Source organism: Myotis lucifugus, unplaced genomic scaffold (assembly GCF_000147115.1).
Source record: "Myotis lucifugus unplaced genomic scaffold, Myoluc2.0 scaffold_634, whole genome shotgun sequence".
NCBI classification, from domain to species: Eukaryota; Metazoa; Chordata; class Mammalia; order Chiroptera; family Vespertilionidae; genus Myotis; species Myotis lucifugus.
The window spans coordinates 227747-237194 of record NW_005871682.1 but is presented as its reverse complement, the minus strand read 5'-3'; the positions used below and the strand labels follow the sequence as shown (position 1 = coordinate 237194).

The following is a 9448-nucleotide window of genomic DNA, read 5'->3' as shown; positions in this document are numbered from 1 at the left end:
TTTTAACACTTAAGTGACTTTATTTTTAATAAAACGTGCCTATACAGACAACATGTCAGTTTCAGATGCACAGCACAGGGCTTCCGCGTTTGCATCCCTAACCAAGTGACCCCAGTCCTCTGCGTCCGCAGGCGCCGGCTGGGCCCTGGCGTTCGCCCCTGCCCTGGGCACCCTCTCCCGCTACTTCTCCCGCCGGCGAGTCCTGGCCGTGGGGCTGGCACTGACGGGCAACGGAGCCTCCTCGCTGCTCCTGGCGCCGGCCTTGCAGCTCCTCCTGGATACTTTCGGCTGGCGGGGGGCCCTGCTCCTCCTGGGCGCCATCACCCTCCACCTCGCCCCCTGCGGCGCCCTGCTGCGACCCCTGCACCTGCCCGGGGACCCTCCCGCCCCGCCCCGCGGGCTCCTCGCTGCCCTCGGCCTGGGTCTCTTCGCGCGCTCAGCCTTCTTAGTTTTTGCTCTGGGCACAGCCCTGGTGGGGGGCCGGGTACTTCGTCCCCTAAGTGCATCTGGCCCCTCACGCTTTAGACCGGGGCCTGGCGGGGTACAGGGCCGCGCTGGTGGTGGCCGTGGCCGCGGTGGGGGATGCGGGCGCCCGGCTGGTCTGCGGGTGGGTGGCGGACCAGGGCTGGGTGCCCCTCCCGCGGCTGCTGGCGGTGTTCGGGGCTCTGACGGGGCTGGGGCTGCTGGCCGTGGGGCTGGTGCCGGTGGTCGGGAGCGAGGAGGCCTGGGGGGGCTCCCTGCTGGCCGCGGCCGGGGCCTACGGGCTGAGCGCAGGCAGCTACGCCCCGCTGGTGTTCGGAGTGCTCCCCGGGCTGGTGGGCATCGGAGGTGTGGTACAGGCCACGGGGCTGGTGATGCTGCTGATGAGCCTCGGGGGGCTTCTGGGCCCTCCGCTGTCAGGTAAGGGCCTGACTGAGCCAGCAGATCCCCACCCCCACCCCCATCCTGGGGTCCGAGGCCTCTCAATTCCTTTCCCCTTCCTCTCAGGCTTCCTCAGGGATGAGACCGGAGACTTCACGGCCTCCTTCCTCGTGTGTGGCTCCTTTGTCCTCTCAGGCAGCTCCATCTACCTGGGGCTGCCTGGGGCGCTGCCCTCCTGCAGTCCGGCCTCACCTCCAGCCACCCCTCCCCCTGAGAGGGGGGAGCTGCTCCCAGCTCCTCCGGGGGCCCTGCTGTCCCCAGGAGGCCCGCATGCCACTGCCGACACCTCCTGTTGACCATTTTCTTTTGGTGTGAGCCCCTCCCTCAATAAAAAATTTCCAATGTGTCTGCAAGCTCCAATTGTTAGCCCATCTAGGACGCTGAAAACTTTCTACTTAAGATATTCAAAAGGCCGCTCGGAAGGAACAGGATCCCACTAAGCCTGGGAGAGAGGCAGGTATCTGTCTAGTCAGTCCATTTCTCTTTGCCCACGTTGTTGCCATTATAACGGGGCGTCTTTGAGAAGTTGTCTGCCTGCCAGCTTCAATTTGTTTGAGGGAGAGGGAGCCTCATGGGTGCCGTCTGCCCCATCCTCATTTCCTTTACTCAGAACTCTTCCCGCATCTCAACCTCCTTCTATTGGCCTGCGGTGAATTCAAGAATCCTAGACCCAGACGTAGGCTCTCTGAGCTTAAGTGCTCCCTACCAACCCCCCACCCCCCCACCATGTCCCCACCATTTCCTTCATTTCTCATCTAAGTCACAGGGGCTAGTGGGAAAGAGGGAGGTCAGTGGGCAAGTGGGAGGAACTGTGGTCCAGAGAGCAGAGTCCAGGGTTAAAATGCTTGGAGTCCCCAGAGCTCCTGGACACCTCCCCTCTACCCCTCCCCCACACCAGCCACGACCCCACTCAACCAACCCAAGCATTTGGGCTCCAGTTCTTTCTGAGCTTCTGATTATTATCCAGTTTTCTTATCCAATTTTATCTCAAAGGGGCATCCCTCATCCCCAAACATCTGTCTTCAGAGAAGAAGTGTAGTAGGCAACACTAGAGATTGATCACTTGTAAAACATAATAAGTCTCTTGGCCTTTGATTTTCACAGTTGATTCACGGCTCACTGGAGCAGGCTGAACTCTTGGATCCTGCAGAAATGGTTGTGGAAGCCAAGAAGAGATAAGAGTCCTCAACAAAACACTAGGAGTTGGCACACACATCGCAGGAGCCCTGGGCAAGCTGTGGTGGAAGACAGATCAAGATGCTGAAGGCACTGTGGTTCTCTGGGCATCAATATGGGGCAGAAGACCCGGAGCTGCCAATCTCTGGCTTTCCGGGTCTTTTTGGAGTTCAGTTCTCTCCCAGCCCTTCCTTCGCAGGGGGACTTTGGTATCCGGTGCCTCTGTGCCAAGGTCCTGGGGCTTGGAGGTAGGAGCTGAGACGCAGAAGAAGTGGGGCAGAGTGATGAGAACTCCACTCCCTGCAAGAAGGAAGGCCCCGGCCACCACAAAAGAAGCTGTGTAGTTGCCTGTCACATCCCGGAGGTAGCCTACATCCAAGAGAGAAAAAGAACACACATGGGTGATCTGTTTCCTGGGACCGACGGCTCAGACATATTTTTGGGCGGAAGGAGGAAAATAATCTTTAATCTACCATCTTGGAAGAGTTAGAACTGCCAAGGTAGGACCAGATGCTCTTTACAACTCTGGTGTCCCATGGGGCTTCAGAGGTCATGTCCATCACCTCCCTGCCTTCAGGAAGGCCCTCCTTATCAGCCAGTGGGGATTTGGGGATCCAGATTGAGGCAGGCACACCTGTGTCTTTCTTTCCGGCAACTGTGGCCCTGTCATCTAATGGTCAGTAGCTAGGGTCTGAAGGTTTTGGCATCTGAAGGCTGGAGAACTTTGACCACATGGCTCAGACATCTGAGCTGGGGCCAAATGGGCCAAGGGTAAGAGCAGGTCCAGACAAGTCTGAAAATCCAAGCGACAGGTATCCTACCAAGGGCTCCGCAAAGCTCATTTGAGTTTTTCCACAGCCCCAATTTCTTTGTCTCATGGACCCACTTCAGGGCTGCTATGATTGGTTATACAGGCCATGTAGGAGACCATACCATGTAAAGGGCAATATTTACATTCACTATAATGTGAATAGTACCCTCCCTGAATGGTATGACATGGCATCTCTGGCCATCTGGAAACCCCATTCCCCTTACCTGACAGAGGAGCCCCCAGCAGTCCCCCGATGCTTTCCACCATCTGCACCAGTCCCAGGCCACAGTATATCCTTCCAGTCCCCACCAGTTCAGGCAGCATGGAGAAGGCCAATGGGGTCAGGGCCCCTGATGTAAAGCCATAGGCCACGGCCAGAGCCACCAGGGCTGTGGGAGCCTGGGCCATGGGGAACAGGGCCAGTGACACCCCGGTCAGGGTGGTCCAGAGCATCAGGAGTCGTGCCACAGGCCCTGGGACTATATCCCCTAGCCACCCAGAAACCACACGCCCCACGAGGTCAGAAATAGCAATCACCGAGAGGAGGAAGGCAGCGGGCAGTGGATCCCAATCCAGGTCCTGGAGATGGGCCACCAGATGCACATAGGGAATGAAGTAGCCGGTGTTGACCAGGGTGAGGGCGACAGTGTAACGGAGGAAGGGGCCATGATGGAGGAGGGAGGCGAGTTGGGCCCCAGGGTCAGCCACAGCAGGGTCCTCAGTCAGGGAGAGTGGGCGGAGGAGAGCACCACAGGCCACCAGATGGAGGGAGATGGCAGACACCAACAGTAGGGTGCCCCGCCAGGCATAGGAGCTGAGCAGCCATTGGAAGAGTGGGGCAAAAGCAAAGGAGGAGAGGCCCACGCCAGTCAGTGCCAACCCCATGGCCAGGGATCGCAGGCGAGAGAAGTAACGAGACAGGCAGGCAAGTGTTGGTGTGAAGGTCAAGGCCCACCCAGAACCTGTAAAAAAAAAAAAATAAATAATAATAATAATAAGAGAAAGAAAAAGAAAAGATAAAGAAATGATGGCCCTAGCTGGTTTGGCTCAGTGGATAGAGCGTCGGCCTGCAGACTAAAGGGTCCCAGGTTCGATTCTAGCCAAGGGCACATGCCCAGGGTTGTGGGCTCGATCACCAGTAGGGGGCCTGCAGAAGGCAGCCCATCAATAATTCTCACTCATCATTGATGTTTCTATCTCTCTCTCCCTCTCCCTTCCTCTCTGAAATCAATAAAAATATATATATTTTAAAAATGGTGGTTTTGGGACTCGGGAGTTCAGGGCGCCCAGTAATCCCAATATTGCCCAGCAGCAGAAGGTAGCACAGGTCTGGTTACAATCCTGGCTTTGATACTATCTAGCTGTTTGACTTTACTTAATCTCCCAGCCTCAATCCCCTCATCTGCCAAATGGAGGTAATACACTTTATGGGACTGTAGAGACCTAGAGATAATGTTTTTAAAGTAGCCCGCACAGAATTTGGGAGTTGCACCTAGGCCCTACTATTTCTGGCTGTGTGATCTTCATTTGCCAAGTTTCATAAGCTTCTGAAGCCTTGCTTCATCTGTAAATAGGGTAGAGAAGGCCATCACGAGAGACAACAAAGGTCACTGCATAATACTAAAGGGATCGATCCAACAAGAGGCTATAACCCTGGTAAACATATATGCACCCAATATAGGAGCACCTAAATATATAAAAAAAACTGTAAGCAGGATAGATATCTGTTTTACAGTCACAGTGCCTGCCACAACTATATACTATGTAATTCTTCCTTTTGCACTCCAGCCCCACTAGCTCCGGGCTTGCATACTGTGGACTCATTATCTCTGAAAGTCTAAACCGCCCCACCAAGTTTATTAAATGAGTCATCCCTCCTAATTCCCTTCGGGGCACAGGTGTTATTCAAAACTTTCTCTCAGCGTCTCCTGAAGTCTTTTGGAAAGACTAGGAGGAAGGTGAGAGTCCAAAGACTCAGGCATTTGACTTTCCTGCCCTACCCAGGGCCTCACCTGAGAGCAGCCCAATACTCAGGTACAGGTGGGTCAAGGAGGTAGCGAAGGAGGCCAGCAGCATCCCCAGCGCCGCCAAGATGCCCCCAGCCATCACCACTGGCCTTGGCCCGAACTTCGTGCTCAGGGCACTGCCCACGGGGCCTGGGGAGGAGGAGGGCGTTCTGTGAGAAGACTCCAGGCATCCTTCTCCGGCATCTCCCCCATCTCCCCGCTCCTCCCTTCCTGTCCCCGCATTCCCTCTCCCTCCCGAGGGTCTGGGGACACCGGCCCCAGGCGCAGCACTCACTCCCAAACTGCTGCACGGCGATGCCTATGGAGGCGATCCAGGAGACGCGCGCGGCCGGCTCGTCAAACGCCGCCACGAACTCCACGAAGAAGACGCTGAAGGAGCGGAGCACCCCGAACACCAGCGCCGATTGGAAGAAGGCCGAGAGGACCACCATCCACCCCCAGCCCCCGTCTGGGGGCTCGGTCCTCCGCGCCATGCGGGAGGTCACCGAGCTGCGGGTCCGAAAGCCCTGGTGGGAATCAGGCTCGGGACCTCCACCTCCGCCCGCCCCCGGCCACGCGGGGGCAGGAGAGCGGGGCAGAGAGGAAGGTACCGACGAGGGCTCGCGAGCTGGCTGCAGAGAGGCTGCGGGTGCGCCTCCCCCCGGCGGGAGCGCTGGTGTCGGGAGAACCGGCCAGAGCTGGCCCGCCGGGTGATTAGCGCCCAGGGGCGTGGCTGCGCGGGCCGGGGGCGGAGAATCGAGGCCCGGGCGGGGGATGATGGGCGGGTGGCGGGGGATGGGGAGCAGCGGTCCGTGGACCAGCCAGGAAGCGGCGCAGGGTTCGCGCTCTTCCCTGGAGGCGCACCATTCTCCGAGCGGCTTCTCTATTGTATCATTGCAAGTGGCAGCATCAGGCCGGCCTGGCCAAGGCCGACATCCTCGCTCCCGGGACTCCTGGGCGGAGCCAGGCGGGCAGGGCGGGCTTTCAGCTTTGTTGGGGTCGCGGTGGTGAGTGGGAGCATGCGTAAAGGGGGAGCTTGAGGAGGTCAGTGAGGTGGGCCCCCCGGTGACGCGGGGACCTGCCCGGAGGCTGCTGCCGTCTCCTGTCCCCCTAGCAGGCCGGTTCGTCCAGATCTCAGCACCCAGGCCCGCATGTGAGGAGTGCAGAGGGGTTGGTGGGGGGTAAACTGGTTCAGGAGCGGAAAGCAATCCCTTGCCTCATGAGAGCCCAGGAGTTGCAAGGCCTGGTGGCGAGCGCAGGGATTAGGCGATGAGATTAAAATAAAATGCTCCGAGCTACTCGGGTCACTAGAATCTAGATCCCCCGGGTCCCTGAGGGGTTCCGGGCCCCAAGAAGGAGACAAGGGGAATGGGTTGGAACTCCTGGCGTTCATTTCTGTAATGTCGCTTCTGTTCCCACCAACAGGAAACCTACAGGTCACAGAGACCAAAAATAACCGGGGAGAGGAAGGGCGAGCCTGCCAGCATCAACTACCCTCTCTCCAGCGGGGCTAGAACACTTGCCCCTGCCCCTCGAGTAAAACCGCTTCCTAACCTCGGTTTTGCATCTCACGATCATCTACTAAACAGCCAAGCCAGGACCACCGGAGCAATCTGCCCCTCCACCTCCTAGAGCACGAATGGCCCGGCTCCCCATTTCTTCACTGTAATTCAAGCCCCCCAGGACCCTCACCTTGAAACTTGGACTCAAAGATTTATACCCGACAAGTGGGGGATGGGGAGGGAGGGAGGCTGTGTAATTTAAAAAAGCATATTGAGCCTTATAGTTTTATATGTGGGAAATAAAAATAGTCCTACCCCCCAAAACTTTTTTTTTTGGAAGCAGAGTCAGAATTTTGGGTGGTGGGAGAATATGCCAATGGCATAGAAATTGGCGTGAGGATATAACCTAGTAGTTAGAGTGCAGCTGTAGAATCATAGTTCCAACCTCAGCTTCATCACGTATTAAGTTGGCCAACCAAGATACTGAGTCTCTTCCTTGTTTTCCCTACAAGTAAATGGGGGGTAATAACAGCACCTACTTTTTAGGGTTGTCAGGGGAGGTGAATTAGAAAACCTATGCACTAAAATGCTTAGTTGAGGGCCTGACATGTAGCAAGAATATTAGCTGGTCTCCTTTGCAACAGGGGATAAACTGTAGCGGGAGAAGAGAGGTTTTAGTTGCTAAGTTTCACTTTTTGCTTTTTAATAAAATAATCCAGGTCATGGGTTTTATAAAAGACCGAAATACACAACCACAAACTGTAAATATGTTGGAAGCAGCTGCAGAGACCATGATAATAGACTTATTTCACAGATGAGTAATTTAAGTCCAAAAGGAAGGTAACTTCTCAGAATTAGTGACCTCCTACCTTCTACCCACAGGGCAGAACAGAGCTGTGCACCCAGAACACACACAGGACAGGGGACAGGGTGGGAGAGAAGCAATCGCTGGGCGATGGATAAATTCCAAGACACCATTGCTGGGGGAGGGGTGGAGTTGGCATGTTTCTAACCACATAGCCTTCCCACTGCTACCTCCAGCCCCTGTTGTCCTCGGGGGACCCAACCCCTACCCCCCCTTTTTTTTTGGTGATAGTGGTGCTAGGGGTGTCCCAGCACAGATGCATTCCCCCAGTGTCCCGGCATTATTAGTGGCTTCCTGGTTTCTCCCTGCCGCCTCCACACTTCAGGCAGGAAGTGACTTCAGAGCAGCAGGAAGCAGGTGGCTCCGGAGCACTTCATGAAGTCACTGGTTCCTGCACCATGAGCCAGAAGGCAAGGGCAGGGGAGGGGAGAAACGGGCCATTTGAAAAGTCTGGTGGGATGGGCACACAATCGCCAGATGGGCCCCAGGAGGGAAAGAACCCGCTTTCTCTAGCTTTACGCAGTGCCAGGGTCGCCAGGCAAGAACCCCAGGACACAGCAGGCAGCACAGAGAGGCTTCTTTATTCCATGATTCTGATCTTGCAAGATCTAACATCTCCACCCCTAGGCACTCTCCACCTGCCCATCCAGTCTGCTATAAAATAAAATAAAATAAAAACCATGGTCCCCCCTCGCATCTCTCTTCTGCTCTCTTCCTGCAAGTCTGCAGTGGGGGGTAAGAGGGTAAAGAGTAGCTTTTCTCACCAGTTTCCAAATGATAGCCACTAGTACTGACCTATCTTGAGGAAGCTCTACCCCACAAATTCAAAGTTCTTCTTCCCCTCTTCCCCATGCCCCATAACCAAACAGGCTCCATGGCAAAAGGGGTGGGACTGTAAGTCAAGGCTTCAGGGCATCATCTAACATTCCAGACCTTCTGCCCAGTTAAGAGGCAACCCCATTCCTAACTTTCTACCTCCTTGACCTACACCAGAAACTGCACCCCTCAACCAGCCTCTAAATTCTACCTGGATCCTTGGTCCACTAGAAGGTCCATCAGTCAGTCAATCTTTTAAATCTTCTAAACCTCTAACCCCAACAATAATCCCAATCATAATCCCAAACTATATCAAACCCCAAATGGAACTCAGCCCCTTTTCTCTCCCCGTGGAAGGTCCTAGTGCATTCACTGTTCCGGACAGGAATACAGTGATGGGAAGACCAGGTCACAGACCCAGCTTTTCTAAGATAAGAAAGTTACCAAGCACCTGTGGCTTCTAGAGGCAAAGAAGTTTCTGGAATCTGGACATTTGTCAGAACATGTCCAGAAACCCACTGAGGGAAGAAGGAGTTTGTCTCAGGTAGAGAGAACCCCAAGAGACATTCAAGCCCAGATGCCTTAGCATCAAAGGACTGGTCAAGATAAAGAGTTTCAGATAAAGAGTTTCATAACTCTGCCGTAGGTCATAACATTCTTAGAGGTGGGGCAGAGTCAGAAAAGACGGCATCATCTCTAATAAGGAATTTCAGAACTCAGTGCTGACAACAGGCCCTAGTGGGAGGGTTGTGAGCTCTATCATGACAGACACAGCCGAGGCAAACCTAGGGGAGCAGATGAATGGGACAGTTAGGTGTCTAAGAAAAAGCCTCTCCAACCATCCCCCCAGTTCCAAGACTGACAAAGCCCCACACCCACAGCCCTCAGGAGGCATTTATTACCTGCATTTCAGGCTCACCTTAAAGGTCCCATAGCCCTTGCAGAACAGAGAAACGTCTATCCAGTTCTAGCCTGCTAGAGAACCTAGAACAGGGGTCCTCAAACTTTTTAAACAGGGGGCCAGTTCACTGTCCCTCAGACCGTTGGAGGGCCGGACTATAGTTTAAAAAAAAAACTATGAACAAATTCCTATGCACACTGCACATATCTTATTTTGAAGTAAAAAAACAAAACGGGAACAAATACAATGTTTGTATTTGCATGTGGCCAGCGGGCCGTAGTTTGAGGACCCCTGACCTAGAATATCCAGAACCAGAGAGGGTTCCTGACCCAATTCCACAAACCCACATGTTCCCAGAGCTGCCCTCGGACAAATAGAGGTTCCAGACCTAGAATCGGAGGGGCAGGACACAGAGCATCCCTTTTTCCATTTTCAACAAACCATCAAGCA

General features: G+C 54.7%; 3 protein-coding genes and 1 long non-coding RNA gene across 8 annotated transcripts in view; 2 read left to right on the top strand and 2 right to left on the bottom strand.

Annotated features, from left to right (window-relative positions):
- Positions 1-1269, top strand: part of SLC16A11 (solute carrier family 16 member 11) — a 9060-nt gene extending 7791 nt beyond the window's left edge. Inside the window, 3 exon segments of the mRNA XM_023746190.1 lie at positions 15-481; positions 483-900; positions 988-1269. Coding sequence (XP_023601958.1) covers positions 15-481; positions 483-900; positions 988-1217 — 1115 coding nt within the window. The 3' untranslated portion in view covers positions 1218-1269.
- Positions 1270-1859: 590 nt separating this feature from the next.
- On the bottom strand, positions 1860-5446 carry SLC16A13 (solute carrier family 16 member 13). 5 transcript variants are annotated; one of them, XM_023746191.1, is made up of 5 exons: positions 5210-5446; positions 4921-5064; positions 3446-3870; positions 3133-3307; positions 1860-2466 (listed from the first exon to the last, which is right to left on the bottom strand). In XM_023746191.1, the coding sequence occupies exons 1-5, from the start codon at positions 5406-5408 to the stop codon at positions 2174-2176; spliced, it is 1236 nt and encodes a 411-aa protein (XP_023601959.1). In that variant the 5' UTR covers positions 5409-5446; the 3' UTR covers positions 1860-2173. The 5 variants fall into 5 exon arrangements, 3 of the variants coding, with proteins under 3 accessions (XP_023601959.1, XP_006109951.2, XP_023601960.1); XR_002826791.1 differs by adding an exon at positions 2571-2890 and having other exon boundaries at positions 2325-2466; positions 3133-3870; XM_006109889.3 differs by having other exon boundaries at positions 3133-3870.
- On the top strand, positions 5384-6740 carry LOC106694788. Its single transcript, XR_002826792.1, has 2 exons — positions 5384-5521; positions 6340-6740. It is a non-coding gene; the product is annotated as an uncharacterized LOC106694788 (long non-coding RNA).
- An 879-nt stretch (positions 6741-7619) lies between these two features.
- LOC102433429 (B-cell CLL/lymphoma 6 member B protein) overlaps positions 7620-9448 on the bottom strand; it is a 5605-nt gene continuing 3776 nt past the window's right edge. The window contains exon 5 of the mRNA XM_006105095.2: positions 7620-7672. Within this exon, the coding sequence (XP_006105157.1) occupies positions 7620-7672 (53 nt within the window). The remainder of the gene's footprint in view (positions 7673-9448) is intronic.

Excerpts from the sequence above, each read along its gene's own strand:
- SLC16A13 (XM_006109889.3), bottom strand. The coding sequence starts at position 5,408 with ATGGCGCGGAGGACCGAGCCCCCAGACGGGGGCTGGGGGTGGATGGTG. Across the intron at positions 5,065-5,209 it reads CGCCGTGCAGCAGTTTGGGA|GCCCCGTGGGCAGTGCCCTG; the intron begins GTGAGTGCTGCG and ends CCTCCTCCCCAG. Across the intron at positions 3,871-4,920 it reads GAGTATTGGGCTGCTCTCAG|GTTCTGGGTGGGCCTTGACC; the intron begins GTGAGGCCCTGG and ends TTTTTTTTACAG.